Genomic DNA, 24823 nt, shown 5'->3' on the forward strand with positions numbered 1-24823 from the left:
TTTGTAAAATTTGACGTATTTAAATGGCTGTATCTCAGTCAAAATTATCTCGATTAACCCCAAACTTGGGGATTTTGCAAATCTCGGTGTGCTAATTCTGGCTATGATCAATAGTTGCTAATCCCATAATTTATAGATTCGCACTGAGTCTTCCTCTAAGGCTTCAAATCAGGCAATCATAACCTGAAAGGTAGCATCACGACATTTTTCACACAAAAAGAGGCAAACACGGAAAATGAAGAAATTGCGAAACATTTAATTTGATACTAAAAGTGTTTTCAGGGTTCATGAAAAATTTAAACTTGAATAAAAAATTAATTAAACGCCCTTTAGAGCTTAACAAGAGGCACTCTTCAGACAGCGTTTAACGATCGAGTGTAAGAAAATCTGGCGAAAGCAATAAAGGTATGTAGATATTTACGTTAGAATGAATAAGAAGATTCAGGAATAAGGTATATGGTGTGACTGTGTATACCACCGTTGAAATGAGCCAGTTTGTCAGTCAAGACTTCCATAGGGAGCTTAAGAGCAAAGGCGACAGCTCAGAGAACGTCATCTATAAATTCCTGATAACTTGTAAGAATACATTCTAATCGTTTCAAGATTCAAGATGTTTGGCATGTAAGATGTATGCCATTTTCACAGGAATAAGATTGGTACGAACGGTGTTCATGTTTGGTGAAAAATTTGGACTGTTTTCGTCGAATGGCCACGTTTTACATTTGACATTTTTAAACTCGAGCACAGTGGAAAATTAAGAAAAAAAAAAGATTAAACGGACGAGTAGGGCCTCCAGACGCAAAAGGGAATATTGTTGTTAATTAGCACATTTTTTTTTCGAACAAAACGTGATAGAAATACTTCCTACTCTGTATATATTGCTTCAGTAACAACGTGCTAGCCTCGCAAGTAAAGACCAGCCCTTAATTTTTTAATTAAGTTCCATGAAGTACTACGATCTCGCCCTTTGTCCTCGTACGTTCAGTCGATATGATACTTCATTTAAAGAATTGTGAGCAGCGCGAATACTACTCGCACCTGGATTTTGCAGCTGATAAGAATCTTTTACGGTAAAAGGCGTCAATGCAAAATGAAAATTATCATTGCTTTTTGTGACACTCCTGATGTGAACCTTAATTCAAAAGGTTGCAATTGACAAGTCTCAGTACTATCTGTTTATCTAAAAATTCGGCTTATAAATATTGCTAACGAGATTATTCCAGTGGCGGTTGAACGAAAAAAAAAACAGAATATGATGGATGTTAAGTATTTATTACATTAGGTGGAAATGCGCGGTTGACGGTTTTTCGGCCTAAAATTTTTGGAAGTAATAATAACCTAATAAAATGACCGAAGTATAATAGACTACAGGGGTTAATAGGATAAAACAACACCGTAGGAAAAAAAGGTTGGGCTACAGCACTCACCCCCAGCCCCTCTTTCTCTGCGGCCCTTGGATTAGTATGTTAATCATTTATTATTCATAATTTCATTGGTCACCAGAACCTTGCGAAATTGTAAATTAGAGAAATTTAAACGTCTTGAGTGCCCCTGAGTATGTCAGGAGACAGTAAATATTTACAACCCAGTATACTTCGAAACAGATTCACTTTCAGTCGCGAGATAACATCTTAGAATTATTTGATGGGATCGACATGTTGTACCTTCCGAGTATTCTAATGTTTTTTCATGTAAACAAGTGAATACTTTCACGAATTTTGAAATGGATGAAGAAAAAGCATCCATAATTATTTACAGATCTGAAGATGTGTTTGAAAAATACATTCTCGTGCGTGCGTGATATATAGCTAGAATATGCACAAACTATTAAACCTGGCTATTATCTTCCTGTTTAAATAAACCGGCTAGGATTTCCACCAACAAATAATGTATTCTAAATATTGACAAAATCGATTGTCGACTGAAACTGAGTTGCATTTGGGATAAATATTCAATAGAGCTCTTATCTATCTTTAGGAAACTAGTGCTTTTTATTTATCGAATTTCGATGTACTACCTGTCTTCTCTGATTGGTCGTGCATACATAACATATAAGTTTGTTTGTATATAACGTAATTTAGTTTAACCGATACCATGCTCGGTGTAATAAGAACAACTCCTTGTGCTTGCTGGAAATTGCAGGAGTTTCAATAAAATTTGAAGTAGGCAGCTGGTTTGAGTCTAGTAGCCGACTGTATCAAGAGGGCGCCGTTAGGCCCCTTCATCTAGGGGGGTCTGGGGGGCATGCTCCCCCAGACGATTGTGAAATCTGGAAGCTCTGAAATGTGATTTCCAGCGTTCTGGGCACCAAATTGAGTACAAAGATGAAGGAAGATTTCTAATCAACAGAGACACTGAGTGTGCAATTAAGCGCATTCTTTTGATAATTTCCAGCAAAGAAAGATTTGGAAAACCATTTCAAAAGGAAAATTAACGATTTTTAACGTTATATCATGTTTCGACAACTTCATGTCATCATTACTATCAATTTCAACCTGCCGGGAACGGCAAACCTCTTTTGCGCGTTTTTTCAAGCGCAAATTTCAACATTTCTTAACATGAGAAATCATTTCTGTCGAACGATAAGAATATGTCATTTTAATCTGAACAAACGAAAAGGCTTAACCGATGAAACTAACGGAAAAATTTACTGTTTTTGGAAAACAAGTCTTGATGTAAAGATTACTCAATAACAACCTGTTTTACATTAAACGTCTTGATATGTTTGGAAACGTAACTAAACGTAATTGAATTACATAAAAAATGTGACGGTTGGTCTAGGCAAAAATGCGGAAAAAAGTTATAGCCGTGCACTGTAGCTCAAAGATGGCAATATCAAACCTGATAATTATTTTGAAATTGAGGTTAAAAAAGGTACATTCAAGTCGATCAAAAATGAATTTTACTTCAGGTTTGAAGGAATCCTTCAATTAATTCAATGTAGAGTAAAAAGTAGCCGACTTCTCTGAGCGACGCAGCCGACGCTTTTCGTCGGCCGTCGGTGCTTATTGAAACCCCTGAAATTGCATCATCAAATTGAGTGATGAACTAAATTGGGAAACTGAAATCAATAGTTATATTAATTTATACTTGGAAACGAAACATCTTTTTTAGTTATTATCGAGTTACTTTCAAATGCGGGAATAAAAAGTTACCGGGTTATGTTACCCATACGGCATATAGTTATAGATACTAACGAACGAAACCCATCAATGCATATATCAGAACTACTAGTCATTAGAAAAAAAATCTTTTGACCTTATAGCTGTGCATTTTTACTCTTTTTTAGTTGTCTGGAAAACGCTGTACAGCTCTTGTCGCAAAGAAAATGAAAACTTTTTCCGTGCTCTTGGTTTTTATTGCCATTTGCCAAATTGTCGATAAAACACGGTCTCAACAATGTCCTGCATTTGGATCTGAGGAGTCCATCTTGGGATGGATGTTGCAAGGACACGTCTATCAAACAATGATGGCCAATATTGGACTTCATTGCCTTTCGGTCTGCCTCAAGGATGATCGATGCCAAAGCTTCAACTTTGTGATGTCTCTCCATATGTGCGAATTCAGCGATCGCACCAAGGAAGCCAGACCGGAGGATTTTATTCCAGATGCAGACAGATATTATTTCAGAAAATACATAAACAGAGGTAAGTGCATGGAATTTAACAAGGTTTTTTTCCATGCAAAAGACCGCTAGATCAAAGATAAAGAAATAATACCAGTTTCCGAATTTCAGCCCCACTAGGCTCCATCTCGGAACTAGCAGCTGAAACCTGCAAGGAAATTAAGATGAGTGAAGGAAGAGCGCCCAACGGCAAATACTGGATGTCTTCAATAAAACCAGGGATTCCAGTACTTGCATTTTGCGATATGAAAACCGAAGGTAAGAATAACTTCAAATTTCTTTCATCTGTTTCTCCGTCTGCTTTTTAATCTTTATCCCCACGTCAGAGTTTATATACATTCTCATCTTCATCCGTCTCCATCTGAAACCCCATCTTCATTTTTATCTACTGGTACATTTACATCTTAATCCTTATCCCAATGTTTATTAGAATTCCTTCTTCCACCACCCCCATTCCCTTCATCCTTATTTACATCTTTATGACCTTTATCTTAGCAATATTTCCATCTTTAGCTACCCTGAGTGCCAGAGGAATATTTTTTGTCAAGGTCAAAGAGAAAGCTCAGCGACTCCAAATCAACGGTCGAGGCCGAAAAAAAAAGCCTCTGGTCGCACGACCCCAGGACGTCATTTCCATGGGCAGAGACAGTTCAGATTTCTCGTCAAACCAGTTTTGGCCGCCAAGCTGAGACTACTTCCCACGGGACGCAATGACACGCATCATTAAAGAAGCATTCCTGAAAATTATGATTACAGTGAAACAGGCTATTCTCCGAGTTAGGCCCTGTTTACAAGGAGGGAGGGTAACCCTAGGGTTACCCTAGCAAGAGAGTTACCCTAGCGCTCAACCATTTCTTCTCTTTTTTCATCGATGTGTTTACAAGGCAGCTAGGGTTACCCTGGCCCTAGGGTAACCCTAGCAGTAGGGTTACCCTACCTCCTTGTAAAGAGGATCTTAGGATTTTGAGTTGTATTTCGAGTTGAATTTTCGAGTTGGATTTCGAGTTGGGTTTTCCTGTCGGATTTCGAGTTGGAAGTTAAATGGTTTTGACAGGCATACGCGACTCCTACGTTCGTGACGGGACGTATCTAAAACATGGACCCCAGCTCCACCCATCATAGACCACCCCTGTGGACCGGGTCCATGGACCCCTTCATGGACTTGGTCCATATACTATCCATGTGAACCACCCCTCATTTTGTTAACTTAAAATTTACATTCTTCAGATGAAAGAGAGAAGCGATCCATGCATTTATATGGACAAATTAACGGGAGACCATGGATTACTAGGAGCGAACAACAAGTTAGTTTCTTGTGATTGGTCATCGAGCTCCTGAGGGAGTTTAATTCATGGGAAATTCTACCCAAAAATAAATCGCAGTCTGTGAAAAAGACGTGACACGGATATAGAGCTGTTGTTCGTTATGGGCTACTGATTCAAGCAACTGTCTGTTATAGACACCTATACCCCCTATTTGATAGCTTTATAGGGATTTCTCTATAACCTGCACTTCAAATTACTCGTTAATTTCATTAATCGAGTCCTTCACTGGAACAAATGAGCCCAACAAAATGACCTGCCCCAAACTGAGTGGCTTCATAGCTCAGTTGGTAGAGCGGATGGCATTAGCATCGCAGAGGTCATAGGTTCGAATTCAGTAGGAGCAGGAGCCCATGACCTGCGTTGGAGCCAACTCAAATTTTCAGGAGTCTACAAAAAGTGTGAGGATCACTTCCCTCTTTCGTCTTAAGATTTTTCTGCATGTAACTTTACAAAATGAGGGGTGGGGCACAAGGGTAGTCCATGTACCGCGTCCTTGAATGGATCCATGAACTGGGTCCAGAGAGGTGGTCCATAGACCTGGGGTTCATGTTTTGTATACGGCCTTCGTGACGTTGTTCATTTGAATTTCTTTATGTATTCAATCCTCTGACCTATTTTGCTTCTTATTAGGCGCAATATACTGTTATATTTAGAGGCTTTTATTATTTTTAAAAAGGGCCATAGCATTGTAGCCGCCTGCATTTGTATGGATGTCATGAGTCTGCGTGGTATTCCTTTGAGTTTGATACCTCTCTGTTTAATGATGCGTTTTTCCCGTGCAGCTCGCTCTGGGCTCATTTAAACTTTCAAGATATGATTTAGCTCTCCAGGAAAATTGGATCTGGAAGGACAAGCTCTAACATTTTCAGTGAAGATGTATATAGCTTGCATTACATATGTGACGCCGGACCCGGCATATTGATATTATTGCCAGATGTGTTGTTTGTTGTCAGGAATATTTATCTTTGTCTAGCGTTACCAGAGACTCTTGAAGCTTTGGTTGTAAAGCTATTAGTTTATTTTTAGAGTGTTTGTTGTTGCAGAGAATGTGTTTCTTGGAACAGGAGCCCTTTATGCCACTTTAGATGGCTTTGTTCAGGCAAGACCATTGTTGCGATCCTCTATATGTATCTCATCAGTTGCTCAGTGGTATTGGTTCTCTGTACTATAGCTGCTAGTGAAACCGGTACATGTGTGAGAATGTTGGGCATTCTGCGGCTTGGCACAAATTGCTAACTGGAAATTTCTTGGACAAAGAATTAGAATCCAACTTGAAAATCCACTCTGCGGTTAGCTTTCATTTGTTAGTTAGGGGGACACTATAATAACACAGTTTAATTTCTTTATATAGCATATATACTCGACCTTAGCTGAGTTAAAAAGAAACTGGCAGAATGAAAAACAGGGACTGCAATTTCACCGAATTATTTTATAATCATGAAAAAGTAAAAAGAAAAAAGAATCACCCACATCACGGCGCTTTCCTCAGGTCATCCATCTAAGCATGAACCCTGGCCGACAGGGCTAAGTTCCGGTGATGAGACGGGAGCCAGTGCTTTCCTTGTGGTATCATTCCCAGACGAGACAAAGCGAAGAGTCGTGAAACTAGAGAAATGAGATTCCTGGTTTAAATGGATCTTTCGAACAATTTGACAACTTTTGCGAAAACTTTTTGTATGTCGCGTCTGTTCTTGTTGTTCGAAGTCTAACTCGAAATCCTATTCAAAAATCCATCTCGAAAACCTAACTCGAAAATACAACTCGAAATCCTAACGGTAAATAGGCAACCTCGATTACAGTATAATCGCTATTCATTTCAACAGCTTTAATAATTTTGGAGCACTTTTAACGATTTATTGATTTTAGGTGCGTAAGATTGATTTATTTACGTTAAAGTAATAATGTTTGAAATTTATTAAATAAACAAAGTTGTGTTTTATCGCCTTTCTTTCCTTTGATTATGTTAAAGCTGTTTGTGCAGCCTCCAAAATAAGAGATTTTAAACGAGCTAAGCGGTCACGTTATTTTAGGGTGTTTAGGGGAAATCTTTCGTTCATCTCGAGTTTAAAACTCGAAAATGGTAATGCGGAATTCCTTTACTGATAAAATTATCGTTCAATCACACCCATGTAATTCTGAGCAAAAGCGACCAGTTTTATCCAGGCGATTTGCCATAAACTTGAAAAACGTCGGCCGGGGCCGATTGTTTTCAACATTACCCAAATGCAATCCTTTTCAATCTTGGTCATCTCTGTCCATCCATGCTTCTCTTTCCCTTTTCTTCATTTCTTTCATGTTGTTTAACAGTTTTAAGTGGTTATTGGAATGTTTCGTTCTACTTTTTGGGCATTTTGCGTGTCATGAAATTACATCATTCTGAAGCCACGGTATGCTCAAACTGCGAAAACACAGCGGATATTTCTGCTTTCTGGAGTCCGGAATATGGCTTTTAGTGCTGCCGGCAAACGGACCATCGCAAGAAGTTTAGCATTTTCCTCTCGGGCCGAGGTCACGCAACACTACTTGTCGTAACATCTGTTGAGAACCAGTTTTTCGATCTGTCCAATCAGAAACTCCCTCGAACGTAACGTCCAATCATCGAACTAGGCAAATTCTGTCCCAATTTGATGACATGGAAATAAGGTTCTGTGGTCATGCGACCAAAGGCATTTTTATTACCTTCTCGACCGTTGATTCGGAATCGCTGAACGTTCTCACTGACCGTGAAAAAATTCCTCTGACACCCACCTCATCTGCATTGCCATCCCCCTCATCTTTTTAAGTTTCTTTTTCTTCTTTTAACCTCATCCAGAATTTCATTTTTTCTTCTGTATATACCCCTTTAACTGTCTCGTTTTTTACCACTTTCTTCTCTTTCAGTTCCTGGTTCTATTGAACCAAAACTACCTACTTCTTTTAATTTCGCTTTCCTTATCCTGTTGGATTTTAAGCAAAGCTCAGGGGCAGGTTGGAGATCGACTTCATTCTAATAATGGTGGTTGAAGTTGTTCCTTTATGTTGTAGATGTTGATGAATGCACCGCTTCTTCACCTGTGTGTCATGTAAATGCTACATGCAACAACACTCTTGGTTCCTACCGGTGCAAGTGCAATCCCGGATACGCTGGGGACGGAAAAATCTGCAGAGGTAATTTAAAGATAAAGTTCAAATAAGCTTTTTTTTTCAAAAATAAGAAGGGAAAACGTTGCACGAAAATAATAGAGTAAGGGCTTCAGTCAGCGCGATTTTGAAATGCGGTTTTTAAAGACTCGGTCAGCACAGTAGCTAGTCGGAGTCAGATTCCATAAAAAAACCTTATTGGCGTGTATTTTTATTGGAAGTTATCTTACGGATGACGGATAGTAATTCACAAAGTATTTTAAAGTCTCTTAAAGTTCTCGTTTTTATTCATTTTTAGATTTTGATGAATGCAGTGCTTCCTTTCCCGTTTGTGATGTAAACGCATTATGCAACAATACCTTTGGCTCTTACCATTGTGCGTGCAAGCTGGGATACGCTGGTGATGGAAAAACATGCAAAGGTAAACTCTAGAAGGAAGTAGATAACAGTTCACATAACCGTTCACAAAGCAGCCAGTTGGACAATCAAACATATAGTTTTCACGCTACTCTGGCTTAAAATTAATGCAACTTAAAGTGTTACGATTTAAGGACGGTGCCTACTATTATTATTGCGCATACGTTCTGCGCATCTCGAGATACTCAGATTTCCAATGGGTGGCACTTATTAATACAGGGATATTTTTGCGCGGTTTAAAACTCTGCGGAGAAATCAGAACTTAGCAAGTGCTCTTGGCATCCAAAAAGGAAATTGGGGGTTACCGCGCATTTTTCAGGGATAATTAAGTTTTAATTTGGAACAGAACGCCATACAGTGCTTTGTATTTTAAAGCTTTTTACAAGTATTGGTGATTGAATATCTTCGAAAAATGCGTGGTTACCCCAAATTTTCGTTTTGGATTTCAATAAAACTTGTTAAGATCTGCTTTTCCCGTATATTCCCTTCAGTAAACCGCGCAAAAATACCTTCCTGACCCGACGTCTTGCCTTGCGTTTTGTTCCGGGCAGGAGCCAATCACCCATGGCCAGAGCCTTCATCTTCCATATTAACCCTCTGAGTCAACCCTTTCCCATATCTTTTTATTTTTAGAAACACCTCCCTGGGGGGCTTTAGTTGGTGTTTTCACAATAGCCAATCATGAGAGACCTATGACGTATTTAAACCTATTTACTTATGTTTTCGGTCACATGAGTCACATACTTTAAAATACAGTAGTTCCAAAAATAGAAAGATACGGGAATTAAAGAGTTGACTCAAGCGTACAATACATATAGTAGCTCCGGGTAATGGTATTCTGGTTCGGGGGTGATCTAAGGCTGTTTTTACGTGAGTCCTTTTATACGCTCATGATCTCTAATTAGCGTCATTTCCTAGTCATCAAGGAAGTATTAACAAATGCCATCAACTTACTTCTTCCCTCTTTCTTAAGATATATTTCCTGTCTAGAATATTTGCTGTCTAAACTGATTTTTGTTGTCTAGAATAAGATAAAAAGTAAGATGGCGCATTGATGAGAGCACTAGCCTCTCACCACTGTGGTTGGACGCCACAAATGTGACCCGGTCAGTTTCGATTCCCAGACTCGGCGTCATATGTGGGATTAGGTTGTTGGTTCTCAGCTCCGCTTCCAGAGGCTTTTCTCCGGGTACTTCGGGTTTTCCCTCTCCTCAAAAACCAAGTTTTGTCATGGGGTGCGTTAATCTGATTTGATTTGATTTTTGTACGGTGTCCCTGTCTTAATAAAGTTGACACTGAAAGGAATGTTTAACTGAGGGTTATAGCCGAGAAGTAGAAGTGTCCCTCGCAATTATCTGACTAATTTAAGCAATTGTCTTTTATAAACACTTGAAAATTTCAGGCGGCTTCACCGGGTTTCAAACCCATAACCTCTGCGATGCCCGTGCAATGCTCCACCACCAACTGAGCTATGAAGCCAAGCAGACGGGAACATATCAATTTGTGGCATCAACTGAGTGGTGGCTTCATAGTTCAGTTGGTATAATCAATTCCAGAGGTCATGGGCTCGAATCCGTTGAAGCCACTTGGATTTTTCAAGTCTCACTAAGAGACAATTGCTTAAATTGTCCAGTTAATTTCGAGGATCACTGCTATGCCACAGCAGTTTATTAGCTAATTAAATATATTTGGTATTAAAAGACTTTAAAAGGCTTCTCAATACTTAAGACAACAATAATACAATGAGACAGATTTTGTTTAAAAATAGTGAAATCTTAAACTTCTCTAATATACTGAGGAGCTTCTCCAATACTGTTCCTCATGTAACGTTATTCCATTTGTCTGGTAGATATCAACGAATGCAGAGCAGCGCCTTCGCCTTGTCATGTCAAAGCTGAATGCCATAATAACGAAGGATCTTATGAATGTTCATGCAATGCTGGATTCACAGGCGATGGAAAATTTTGTACCGGTACGAGGTTGATCGATTGAAAAGTATTTAGATATTTCTTATGTTCAACAATGTCTTTACTTTCTTGGATAGCATGCCTTTTGGGAAACGCACTTTTTTCACAGTAAGACACGATACGATAAGGGAGACGCAAATAACCGTTTACATTCTTCTAACTTCCCCTCTGGCTCAGTACAACAAAGGAAACTCCACGCCTTACACTTTGCGACTGAATACGTGTGGGTCATTTCACGTCCGACAGGATTATGAACATGCACCTTTTTTCCAAAATGGCCGCCATTTAAATATTCTTTTATTTTTATTCAAATCAGCCCTGGATGCCTCGTTCTTAACCTTAAAATTTAAAAGAATATTTTGCTTTGAACGAGGCATCAAGGTCTAATTGAATAAAAACAAAATAATATCTAAATGGCGCCGGCCATTTTGGAAATTGGTGTATTTAAAGGTTGTGAGACAGGGCCTACGCTTTATCGGATCGAAACGCACCTATCACTGTTTAGTCTTCCCAGCCAATTACATCTAGGCTCAACTGACAGTCGACCAATAACATAACGAATAAGTTGACCAATGACATCTACGACGGGAGTTCTTTTAGTATCTACTGACGTTACACAAATCACATGACTCTGAAGATGACTTCCGCTCAGGTTGTCTCACTCGGACGATCGTACTTTACTTAATGATGTGACTCCTGGGTTCAAACCATTTACAATTTTAGAGAAAGTAAGTAAGTAAGTAAGTAAGTAAGTAAGTAAGTAAGTAAGTAAGTAAGTAAGTAAGTAAGTAAGTAAGTAAGTAAGTAAGTAAGTAAGTAGGTAAGTAAGTAAGTAAGTAAGTAAGTAAGTAAGTAAGTAAGTAAGTAAGTAAGTAAGTAAGTAAGTAAGTAAGTAAGTAAGTAAGTAAGTAAGTAAGTAAGTAAGTAAGTAAGTAAGTAAGTAAGTAAGTAAGTAAGTAAGTAAGTGAGTAATAATAAGTAAAAAAAAATAAGTAAAAAGTAATAATTAATGATAAATTAAAGGTAGCACCCTCTTATCAGTTTTTAAGAATGTCTGTGCTGGTTCGGCCGGAGTTAAGTCTTTTTTTTAATTTGTCATGCGACCTTCCGTGACAGTGGTCGGATGATTGACCACCTGAGCCACTCGGTCGGCGATCTTACCATCGAATATTACTGTAATTTCTAAAAGGGAATAAATTAACTAAATGTCGTTTCTTATGTGAACACCTGGTGAAACTCCTCTCTTTACACGCCTTCTATGAGTAAAGATGAGGAAATGTTCAACTTTTCAGACTCGGATTAACATTGGTAGTGGAAGCATGATGTCAGTATGATGGTTTCTGTCCAAAATTGAAAAGTATTTTTTTTAACTTCATGTTAGATGGTTGTTGTATTTTGGTTTTAGATTTCAACGAATGTAATGCAGCAATCTCCCCCTGCCACCTCAACGCCATCTGCAAGAATAACGAAGGATCTTATGAATGTTCGTGTAAGGCTGGATACACTGGCAACGGAAAAACCTGTACTGGTAACGTAACAACACCTTTGTCACTTTTGGTCATGTGATTGAAAACTATACTCTTTGAGAGGGTACCGAATTGGCTTGCGTTTGCCTTTTCGGAGTAGCAGTTAATTTTTTTTTGCGTCTTGTTTATAGGTATAAATGAATATACTTCTTTTCCCCCTCCGTCTGTCCCGTGGACGCTTAAGAAATTATCGATTTCGATTTCATCTCAGTACTCCTCCCCCTTCCTCCTTCAATGTCACACCTAATAAGGATTTTTTCTTGTTCTTTTTTGCCTTCTTCATTTAATCAAACAACCGGGTGAAGAGTAAGGCTGTCAATACAGACTACATTTAATGGGTTCTTAATATTGTTTCATTTTTGTTGCAGATGTTAATGAATGCGCTGCGTCCTCTCGTGTCTGTCACATAAACGCTTTATGCACCAATACGCCTGGCTCTTACCGATGCACTTGCAATCCAGGATACACTGGTAACGGGAAAATATGCAAAGGTGACATTAAACGTAATCATTTGCAAGTTAAAATATAAAGCGTCTCTGAAAACATATTGATGACATTCGTCTATGAATTACTAGAATTGTAACCGTAATTTTACGTAGAACGTTCCGTACAAGTTTCCTCTCATTTGAAATTCTTATGCTATAAGCTCTCTTCTTAAGCTATACTCTTTGAGAGGGTACCTAATTGGCTTGCGACTGGCCTTTTTTCGGACTAGGAACTAAAGGGTTTTTGCTTTTTGTTTGCAGATACAAACTCGGAATGCACTTCTTCAACCCCGTCTCCCGTCTATCCCGTTAACGTAACGCTTAACTCAGTACCCCCCTCCCCTAGCCCCCTCCCTGAATGTCACACCAAACAGGATTTTTTTCCCTTCTTCCTTTTGCCTTTTTCATTCAATTAAACAACCTGGGACAGGGTAAAGAGTAAGGCTGTGAATACAGACTACATTTAATGGGTTTTTAATGTTGTTTCTTTTTTTTTTTTGTAGATGTTAATGAATGCGCTGCGCCCTCTCGTGTCTGTCACATAAAAGCTTCATGCACCAATACGCCTGGCTCTTACCGATGCAGTTGCAATCCGGGGTACACTGGTAACGGGAAAATATGCAAAGGTGAAATTAAACATAATCATTTCCAAGTTAAGATATGAAGCGTCTCTGGAAACATATTAAGGACATTTGTCTAGGAATTACTAGAATGCGTGGTCGGTTTCAGTTATGGTGTGTCTTCCTAGCAGATACACCTCGAACGTCTAAAGGCCAAATATTACAGCCAGGCACTCTCTCTCAATGTCTGAGAATCTGCTTAATCATCTTGATGCCATGGCTACGGATTCGTTCCCCAGCGCTCTTACCCCCCTGACGCAGCCAGGCTCCTAATCCACTTCGGATAGCATTGCATTGCAGATGTGTGGTCGTTGTTGGATCAGAGTTATAATAAGAAAGGACCGGTTCTGCGTAGAGCTCTGCCTTGCTGGTGTTCCTTGACTTAAGTTTGGCGATTGCATGGGGAGCGCAAACGTTTCACACATTTGCACTGGAAAACTTGAACCATTTACAGACTTCAAAAAAGTTGGTAAAATCTCTGTTAAATGTCCACATTTTCTTTGTAAATTACAATCTCTGTAAATTTGCACACTTACAGAGATTTTGTAACTCCATAAAAAGTCTGTAAAATTTAACTCATTTTCGTCCTTACGATGACATAAAATGTGTACAAAATCTCAATAAAATCTATGTAAATTGAAGGAAAAATTTACAGAGATTTTATGCGATAAGTACAAAATGTCTGTAAAATCTCTTTACTTTCTCTGTAAAATTTACAGGAGAAAAAATCTCTGTAAATCCATCCATATAAAATGTCAGTGTTATCTCTGTAAAAAGTGAGTGAGAAGAATGCATGAAATGTCTATAAAATGTCTACAAAAACCCTCAAAAAACTGGAGGGGAAAAGTATGTGAAATGTTTTTAAAATGTTGGTGTTTTAGTGCACAAAATCTCAGCAAAATGTTCACAATATCTCTGTAAATTAAGTATTTAAAACCTGACAGAAGGCAGGAAATGTCAATAAAATGTCTGTAAAACTGGAGGGGTAAAGTATGTGAAATGTTTTTAAAATGTTGGTGTTTTAGTGCACAAAATCTCAGCAAAATGTTTACAATATCTCTGTAAATAATAGCATTTAAAACCTGACGTAAGCCAGGAAATGTTAATAAAAAGTGAAATGGATGAAAGGTTAGTCGATTTTACGTAGAAAAAAGAACAAGTTCTAGAGTTTGTGAATGCATAAATTTTTATTTCAAATCTAAAAATAATCATTTGTTTATATTACTTTCAATAGAATCTAAGTGTACAATAAAATTTTTGCAATAAGTTCAAAAAATAATTCAATTAATAACATCAGTTACCATGGCAACTTTTTCTACCGTGCCAAAATGGTGTCCACTTTCGAAAAAACCCACGTCCTATGATTGCGATTTGTCAACCATGATTTATAGCTGATGAAATGGTACAATGTATACTCGTGAAACTTGGGAATAATTCCACTTGTGTTTTGTCCAAAATCAAATAATTTTTCTTGCCTTAAGGCTTATGAAATTATTTGATTTTGGACAAAGCGTGTGTGAAATTATTCCCTAAATTCACTCATCACTATTTGATAACCCATACAAATTCATCAAAGGAATAAAATATATGCAAGGGATTTCATTATTATTAAATAAGTATAAAAATCTGGCTTATGTTACCCCAATTACAAATATAGTTGTTAGAAATGGGCGCGGCTTATCTGTGGGAAGATCTGAAAAAGGCTGCCTCTGGTGGCCAGTTTTCCATCTTTGCATCCAATTTTATGCCTAGTTGCGTGTACTAAGCTACAAACGTTCCACTCATATTCTTGTTGTAATGTAAAAAAATCTATGGCAAAACTGTGTTTAAGAAATTCCTGTCAACAAATACCAGAAAATGATCAATCATATGTCCAAGTTGGTAAAAACGATGTTCATTACATTTAAGTGCTAAAATTACATTAAAGTATTTTCCGTTTCAATATTAGTGAATAGTGAGTTAACGTTTGATGAACAGTGGATGAATTTGACTTCTAAAGACTAGACTTTGGATTTCTTTTGTTTTCTGTCAAAAAACTTTTTTCCGTAAATTTCAGCTGGTAAGGTCAGGGTGCGGCTTACCTCCGGGTTTACAGTTCACCTGCCAGTTCAGTTGGGTAATACTAGCATACTAAAAAAAATTAACCACATGGATTACCTGCATGGGTACATCTACTTTTCAAGTTACATCAAACTGTATGAGGTGGGCCACCCGCCAGTTGCGATGAAAAATACTACAAATTAGTATACTATGACAAATTAACTGCTTGGTTAGACCGAATTTACAAGTTACATCGAACTGTATGAGGTGCGCCACCCGCCAGTTCCGATGAAAAATACTACAAATTAGTATACTATGACAAATTAACTGCATGGTTAGACCGAATTTACAAGTTACATCGAACTGTATGAGGTGCACCACCCGCCAGTTCCGATGAAAAATACTACAACTGCATGGTTAGACCGAATTTACAAGTTCCATCGAACTGTATGAGGTGCGCCACCCGCCAGTTCAGATGAAAAATACTACAAATTAGTATACTATGACAAATGAACGGTATGGTTAGACGGAATTTACAAGTTACATCGAACTGTATGAGGCGTGCCACCCGCCAGTTCAGATGAAAAATACTACAAATTAGTATACTATGACAAATGAACGGTATGGTTAGACGGAATTTACAAGTTACATCGAACTGTATGAGGCGTGCCACCCGCCAGTTCAGATGAAAAATACTACAAATTAGTATACTATGACAAATTAACTGCATGGTTAGACCGAATTTACAAGTTACATCGAACTGTATGAGGTGCGCCACCCGCCAGTTCCGATGAACAATACTACAAATTAGTGTACTAGGACAAACGCACTGGAGTGGTAGACGGAATTTACAAGTTACATCGAACTGTATGAGGCGTGCCACCCGCCAGTTCAGATGAAAAATACTACAAATTAGTATACTATTCATGACAAATGAACTGTATGGTTAGACGGAATTTACAAGGTACATCGAACTGTATGAGGTGCGCCACCCGCCAGTTCCGATGAAAAATACTACAACTGCATGGTTAGACCGAATTTACAAGTTACATCGAACTGTATGAGGCGTGCCACCCGCCAGTTCAGATGAAAAATACTACAAATTAGTATACTATGACAAATGAACTGTATGGTTAGACGGAATTTACAAGTTACATCGAACTGTATGAGCTGTGGCACCCGCCAGTTCAGATGAAAAATACTACAAATTAGTATACTATGACAAATTAACTGCATGGTTAGACCGAATTTACAAGTTACATCGAACTGTATGAGGTGCGCCACCCGCCAGTTCTGATGAAAAATACTACAAATTAGTATACTATGACAAATGAGCTGTATGGTTAGACCGAATTTACAAGTTACATCGAACTGTATGAGGCGTGCCACCCGCCAGTTCAGATGAAAAATACTACAAATTAGTATACTATGACAAATGAACTGTATGGTTAGACGGAATTTACAAGTTACATCGAACTGTATGGGGTGTGCCACCCGCCAGTTCAGATGAGAAATACTACAAATTAGTATACTATGACAAATGAACTGCATGGTTAGATCGAATTTACAACTTACATCGAACTGTATGAGGCGTGCCACCCGCCAGTTCAGATGAAAAATACTACAAATTAGTATACTATGACAAATGAACTGTATGGTTAGACGGAATTTACAAGTTACGTCGAACTGTATGAGGTGTGCCACCCGCCAGTTCAGATGAAAAATACTACAAATTAGTATACTATGACAAATTAACTGCATGGTTAGATCGAATTTACAAGTTACATCGAACTGTATGAGGTGCGCCACCCGCCAGTTCTGATGAAAAATACTACAAATTAGTATACTATGACAAATGAACTGTATGGTTAGACGGAATTTACAAGTTACGTCGAACTGTATGAGGTGTGCCACCCGCCAGTTCAGATGAAAAATACTACAAATTAGTATACTATGACAAATGAACTGCATGGTTAGACCGAATTTACAAGTTACATCGAACTGTATGAGGTGCGCCACCCGCCAGTTCCGATGAAAAATACTACAAATTAGTATACTATGACAAATTAACTGCATGATTTGACCGAATTTACAAGTTACATCCAACTGTATGAGGTGTGCCACCCGCCAGTTCAGATGAAAAATACTACAAATTAGTATACTATGACAAATTAACTGCATGGTTAGACCGAATTTACAAGTTACATCGAACTGTATGAGGTGTGCCACCCGCCAGTTCAGATGAAAAATACTACAAATTAGTATACTATGACAAATTAACTGCATAGTTAGACCGAATTTACAAGTTACATCCAACTGTATGAGGTGTGCCACCTGCCAGTTCAGATGAAAAATACTACAAATTAGTATGCTATGACTAATTATCTTTAAATCATTGTTGCCACATGCAGATGTGTTTATTAGAAAGATAATTATCACTTGTGTTTGATCTATTTGCCATTGAACGATGACTGACAATTTCCTCAGATCCAAGGGACAGTGAAACCTTTCTTGATTTTTGTCATAAAACTTACAGTATATGAACAGAGAAGTCACTGATTGTTGCAGTGAATATTTCTCCCTTGTATTCACCCAGTTCATTGTGAGAGCATTCGACTCTTCCATAATTACCTGATGTCTGGAACAAATTTACTTGACCCAGCTAAAACAGTTTGACCTAATAATGTTCACAAGGTATATCCAAAATGGCAATGAAACCTCTACCCTCCCAAGTTTTGACACAAAGACATCAATTATTATTCACAATTGTATCACAATTTGCAATCAGCACTGTCTGTTTCTTGCATCTCAGGAAATTCCCTCCAATTAAATTTCAATGCTCAATTTCCTTCAGCACTGCATCTTGTGGTTGAAGTACATGAAGGCCCTGGAAAAGAGTCACACCAGTCAATCAATCAATTTATATAATTTCATAATATCATTTTCGAAGAATGTTGTAACAAATCACTTTGCCATTCATGAGCAATGTTCCTGTGTAGGTGAAACTGAATAATGAAGCTAAGAGCTAAAGGAATTATTGTAAGAAACTTGTATCTTACCATGACGAGCTTAGGCCGACAAAAAAATATATGCAAATGAGCTTACGGTGATTTGAAATCACCCTTAGCTAATCATTAAGTGTAGCTCAAGAACTCATTTCGCAAGTTTAGGTGTCGCAGATATCGCATCAGAGTCCGCTTCTGACATATTTAGTAACTTTTTTTACACCTTTTTAAGTCACAACGGAGAAGCATAAATCCACAAAACGACATTCAGGGAACGTTTTCCAGAAACTTTGCCCCGTGTAGCTCGTGTGGCGTGCAGCAATTCTCGCGAGGATTTTAGAGTAATTCTTGCTCGCACAATTCTGCAACACTGTGGCAAATATGCATAACTCGCTTTTTGAGTTCAGTTATTTTCAATTTACATAATTATGCTTTGTATGTACAAAATTGGTTCTGCCTTCAGATAACAACAGTCCAAACTGGACTGACTACCCAAGAGAGACAGAACTCGTTAGCGCAAAATAATAATTACTGTATTACAAAATTGGTTCTGCCTTCAGATAACAACAGTCCAAACTGGACTGACGACCCAACAGAGACAGAACTCATTAGCACAAAATAATTATTATTACAAAATTGGTTCTGCCTTCAGATAACAACAGTACAAAACTGGACTGACTACCCAAGAGAGACAGAACTCGTTAGCGCAAAATAATAATTACTGTATTACAAAATTGGTTCTGCCTTCAGATAACAACAGTCCAAACTGGACTGACGACCCAACAGAGACAGAACTCATTAGCACAAAATAATTATTATTACAAAATTGGTTCTGCCTTCAGATAACAACAGTCCAAAACTGGACTGACTACCCAAGAGAGACAGAACTCATTAGTACAAAATAATAGTTATTACAAAATTGGTTCCGCCTTCAGATAACAACAGTCCAAACTGGACTGACTACCCGAGAGAGACAGAACTCATTTGCACAAAATAATTATAATTATTACAAAAACTGCCTTCAGATAACAACAGTCCAAACTGGACTGACTACCCGAGAGAGACAGAACTCATTAGTAAATTTAATAATTATAAATTACAAAATTGATTCTGCCTTCAGATAACAACAGTAAAAAATGGACTGACTACCCGAGAGAGACAGAACTTGTTAGGGTAAAATACTTTGATAACAAAAGTCAAAAACAGACTATCAAATACAAGAAACTGTTTAAAATGCAATCTGTTTTGCAATAATAATTTAATATTATAGATACTTTTAAAGATTACATTGAAACTGATGAATGTACTTCAGGTCTAGTATCCAGCTAGCAGCCTAAGGCTGTATTCTGTCTATTACATATATGTAGTCTGTTTCAGTCTGACCTCTACTCAAAAACAACAAACAGCACTTTCCTATGCTGAATTTCTCATTGGGCTAGCTCCGGGGCATTGAGGCACACAAGCAACCCCACCATGACAATGTAGGGACTATGAGGTGGTTGCAAAGTACAAAATAATCAGAAAATCCTCTGGCATTACACAGAGTAAACTCCCAGGAGTCAATCGGTTTAGTAAAAATTTACAAACTAACAAACAAAACAAATGACAAATTATCCTAATGATCTTTTGCTTATTACAGTAGCTTGGCTCCACATAACAAGCTAAATTATGCTTCACAAATTATTATATATGCTACCCAAGAGGTTACAAAGTAAAATGGTGTGACAGTGAGTTAAGGATTGTATACCTCAGGTATATGCTACACAATTAATTATTAATAGCATAGCTGTAAATTTAATTTTGTATACTCTTTCACATCAACTTTTAGGCCATGCTTTAACTTGCGTTTTCTGTGCACTTAGATCACTAAGAAGTAATTCCAGGTTTCACCTGAAAGGATTGTGATTGTGCATAGACCTCAAACACCCAGCTCCTCCCGCTCACCTCCCAAATACACAAGAATGTCAATTAAAATAGCTACAAGCTTCGTGTACTTGCTCCTGTTCCACTTAATTTTGTCAGATTTATCATCATTGTCTGCCACCCTTCATCTGGGATTCTGGCCTCAAAAGAACCCAGTCGGGAAGTCGAAATTTGTGCAAATACTGTTGCAGCACATCTGGAACAATAACCTAGTGATCAATTCCACAGAACTGCCTTATCTTGGACAATCAAAGAAATTAGATAATTATTTATATTTTGGTCAAATTGATGGAAATAAGATTTGTCATCAAGATACTTTATTTGGGTGGGATTGACGGAGGTATTGACAATTAATGGGAGACCAAAGCGAGATAATCTCCCAGGCGGTTTCTTCTGAAGTGTAACCGACCTTTCAGTGAAATCTAGTGTCAAAGGAGTAATCTTATTAAGCGCCCAGTCCAAAATTTAGCTTGCTCTGGCTCCTCGTGCATGAGAAACCAGTGAAGGTACATGTAGTTATACATGTGACAAGGGAGTAACTACAGAATAACCGGCCACTATAGTGCTCTTGTAGTGGCATCGTTTGAAGAACAAGGCATCTGCAAGTGGCAAATAAGGGGCTGGTTATACAGAGATCCACATATTACATGTAATTCCCTATTCGTTATTATTGTTATTGCCTTAAATGGCCTTAATACAATATAAAGTGAAATTACTAAGGGAGTAGGTCTGCAAAAGTAATGACTGTGCTGAGGCCCTCCTTGGCGTTTTGGGAAACGAGGGAAGATGGCTATTTTGAACTGGGGAACAGAGGAAAAATGACAAAATGTCTTAGGAACAAGGCGACATAAACAATTTTAGGGAGCAAAAAGCTGGGTACAAGTTTGAAAGTAAATTGGGCGGGGAAGAAGGGAACAAAACTTTAAAATTTGAAGCCATTTAAACTTAAATCAGGTTTGTAAGTAAGATGACGACTTACCGAAAACTCCTCCGGCAGTCTTTTGCTTTTCGGATCTTTTGAATCTTCCCGCCCATTCGCTAAATGTAGCTGTTCGGCCAGGCCACCCTTTGTTCCAAACGTTCGTAGAACTCCCTTTACGTTTTGAAGAAGGTCTCTATTTTTGCCATGAAGTCTTCACTGATTAACCCTTTCGGAGACTGTCTGAGGTTGAATCATGTCACTGGCGTGTATCTTTGTGGTGAATGCTGATTATCTGACCTGAATTGTCGTTGCCCTTTCTTCCGGAATCCGTCGATGTTTACTGGGTTTATTTGGTGGAATGCGTGCCATTTCACCCGCACAAAATGTTAAGGAATCGCAAAGATCCAATTTTGGTCGTCCAACAAGGGAAAAAGAGAGGAAGAGCACATGCATTGATCGCCCGCGCGAAAAACAAACCGATAATTCAAACCGATCTCGTTCCCAGAGTCTTTGCGGCGAGGCAATTCATAATGGCGGACAAAGTTATTGCATCATGTAATTATTGTGAAATGTCCACAATCCCTCTCTTTGTGCCAACATCCAATCACAACCCGTTGCGAGCCCAGTGCGATTCCTGGGGCGCTTTCATTTTGGGTGGAAAAACCGGGGAGAATTGTCTGCTTTAAAGGTGCAGAGCAAATTTCCTCAATCAAAATATGGAACGGGGTAAAGTGTGTTCCTTTGAGATTTCCTTTTCTGTTTTTCTCAAGAGACTGGATACTAATCATTTAGAATAACAAATATGGCTGCCGGATTTTCGATCATTACTTCATAAGAAGTAATTCTCACCTACAGCTACGGGCTATGAAAGCACCCACGTTAATTGACTGAAACCCGCACGATTAATTTGGGCAGCTAAACACCAATGCTATTTTTTTTTCTTTTTTCAAGGAGCATGGTAAAGTCTGCTTACTAGCCTACATTACTTTCTCAATCTCATTCTCTGCTGGGACTCCTATATCACAAAGGCCTTGATTTACATGTTATTTGCATGATTCATCCCAGCAATTTACATGAAATTTACACAAAAAAACTATTTTATGGCCGGGTTGTGTCAATTTACATAGATTTTATGGCCTTTGCAATTGTTGTAAACAATTAAAACTGTCTAATCTTGTGAGGCCCTAAGTACCCGTTTATATGGAGAAAAATTGTCCCAGGAAGAAGGGTCACTCGCTTACCGGAGTTACCCTGGACCAGTCAACTTTTCCTACATTTCCCTATAAAATGCGGTTTAAGTAAACTGTTTACATGAGGGAAAAAAATGGCGCGGCTTGAAGGGAAACCCACCTAGCCGGGTCACCCTTTGTCAACGGTAGGGTCGCCCTCCTGGCCAGGCCAACTTTATTCCATGTAAACACTTTGGCTCGCTCAGTGTGGTCAACTTGGTCGAGGTAAGATGATGAGAGAATGCACGAGTACTATCTTCCCAGTCTCCTGATGATCGAAACTGAGCCGGGCAGCTCTTGACTCAGGAATAAAGGTTAGTTCTTTTCTCACATAAACGCTAGCTAAAGACCCGGCTGGGAGGGTGACCATCTTCCGAGGACAACTTTTCTCCATATCAACAGGGCCTAAGACTTGATCCAAGTCGAACTATTAAAACACATACCGATAGGCATTTTATAGGTTGCAACCGGCGAACTTTTGATAAACCGAACTCAGTGCAACATGCAGGGCTAATTCAACAGTTTCCCATATAATTTAATTAGGTAATAAATATTCGACACTCAAAATCATCGTGAACAGGGCATACAGATCCAAAACCATTTGGTAACTTAGACAGGACACGCATGATGATAGAGCGCAATTTACAGACATTTTATGAGACATGACCAAACGGCGTAAAATCTTTGTAAATTTTCGATTTATAGACATTTTTGCAAGATTTTATAAAGTCTGTAAATTTCAAGTATTTCCTCTTGTTGTAGCTCCAATAATTTATAAACATTTTACAGACATTTTATAGATTTACTCAACAAAACTCTGTAAAATATCTGTAAAATAAATTTACAAAGATTTTATATTTATGGAGTTAAGTGTTAAAGTCTGTAAATTTATTATTTACAGACATTTTATGAAGTCTATAAATGGTCCAAATTTTCCAGTGTTGTATGGGGGCAGAGTTTTTGTTGAGACAGACCACAAACCGTTGGAGTCAATCTTTCGGAAACCACTGAATGAGGCCCCTCCCAGGCTACAGAGGATGTTGCTCAAACTCACCAAGTATGACCTTGTGGTGCGTTATGTTCCCGGAAAAAAGCAGGTCATTTCAGACTGCCTTAGCAGAGCGCCTCTCAGTGAAACTAAACCATTCAGTGAACCCGAAGATGTCATAGGAGTTAATCTTGTTGAGGAATTTGGATTAGAAAAAAGTACTCTGAAGAGATTCAAGGACAGCTCAAGTGCTGATGAGACATCCAGAGTGGTTATGGAATACGTTTTGAAAGAATAGCCCTCTGAGAAAGAACAAGTTGATGAATTTTCCCGGGAATATTGGAATTTCAGAGAAGAGCTGAGTGTTGAGGATGGCATGTTTCTTAAATCAGACAGAATTGCAGTGCCAAGAACGTTGAGAGCTGAAGTGTTAGATGAAATTCATGGCGTTCACATGGTAGAGAGCAAGAGCCTTTCCTTTGCGAGGGATTATCTTTTCTGGCCTTTCATGACTGCGCAACTGTGCCGTGTGTAATGCGTTCCGCAACCGACAACAGAAAGAGACATTACATCCTCATGACATTCCATTGGCAAGTAGTTGGGCTGACCTGTTTGAATCTGGTGGCCAAACGTACCTGTTAGTTACTGACTTCTATTCGAAGTACTTTGAAGTAGAACTGCTTCACCAGAAAACTGCCATTTGTGTTATCAACAACTTGAAGAAAAGATTTGCCAGGTTTGGAATCCCGGAGAAAGTACAGCAACACCAGACATTTGTTGAGCAGAAAGCATGAGTTCAAGAAATTCGCTGACGAGTGGGGATTTTCCCATACAACCAGCTCACCAGAGTATCCTAGATCAAATGGTGCAGAGGGAAGAGCTGTACGGACCACAAAACGCATTCTTAAGAAGGCTGCTGCAAAGAACAAACACCAATTTGAGGGACTGTTAAAGTATCTCAAAACCCCATTCGAAGATATTGGTGTGTCACATGCATAGCTGCTGATAATTCGGCACACTCGAACAATGATACCAACTCATCGACGTCTCTTGTTACCACAGCCAGTGGATCGTGATCATGTTCTGAAAACGCTTCATCATCGACAGCATAATGCCAAGTCTAATTATGACAAGCAGAGTAGAGATTTGCCTCCATTTGAAGTTGGGGACAGGGTGCGTTTTCGTCCAAATGGTGAGAAAGAATAGCATAAAGTGGAAGTGATGCCAAGATCATACATGGTGGAAGATGAATATGGACGTGCTTACAGGAGAAACAGAAGGCAGATCATCTCTGTTCCAAATGATTCTCCTATGACACCAAGGACAGGGGCTTTTCCCATGAGTACACAACCTCATGTCTCTCCTTCGAGTACAAGACAGGCGCCTGTACTTGAGAAACCAGAGCTAAGTCCAGTGACATTAGAGACGCAGACAGAAACAAGTGCACACTCCTATTACAACCAGATCTGGGCGTCAAGTTAGGAGGCCGCAGAGACTCATTGAATCATGTTGGGGGGGAGGGGGGGGGGGTGTTGTAATATTGAAACCTTTGGGGATCCCCTTAGGGGCCTCTGAGTGACTTACATGGGCACCCCGAAAACGGGAAACCATGTGCGTTGGTGGGGACTTTC

General features: G+C 38.7%; 1 protein-coding gene across 1 annotated transcript in view; it reads left to right on the forward strand.

The window, feature by feature from the left end:
- Positions 1–334: 334 nt before the first annotated feature.
- LOC138032750 (fibrillin-1-like) overlaps positions 335–24823 on the forward strand; it is a 51200-nt gene continuing 26711 nt past the window's right edge. The window contains exons 1-9 of the mRNA XM_068880461.1: positions 335–405; positions 3290–3647; positions 3737–3883; positions 7975–8097; positions 8369–8491; positions 10337–10459; positions 11860–11982; positions 12349–12471; positions 12969–13091. Coding sequence (XP_068736562.1) covers positions 3329–3647; positions 3737–3883; positions 7975–8097; positions 8369–8491; positions 10337–10459; positions 11860–11982; positions 12349–12471; positions 12969–13091 — 1204 coding nt within the window. The 5' untranslated portion in view covers positions 335–405; positions 3290–3328. The remainder of the gene's footprint in view (positions 406–3289; positions 3648–3736; positions 3884–7974; positions 8098–8368; positions 8492–10336; positions 10460–11859; positions 11983–12348; positions 12472–12968; positions 13092–24823) is intronic.

Source organism: Montipora capricornis, chromosome 14 (genome assembly GCF_036669925.1).
Source record: "Montipora capricornis isolate CH-2021 chromosome 14, ASM3666992v2, whole genome shotgun sequence".
Lineage (NCBI taxonomy): Eukaryota > Metazoa > Cnidaria > Anthozoa > Scleractinia > Acroporidae > Montipora > Montipora capricornis.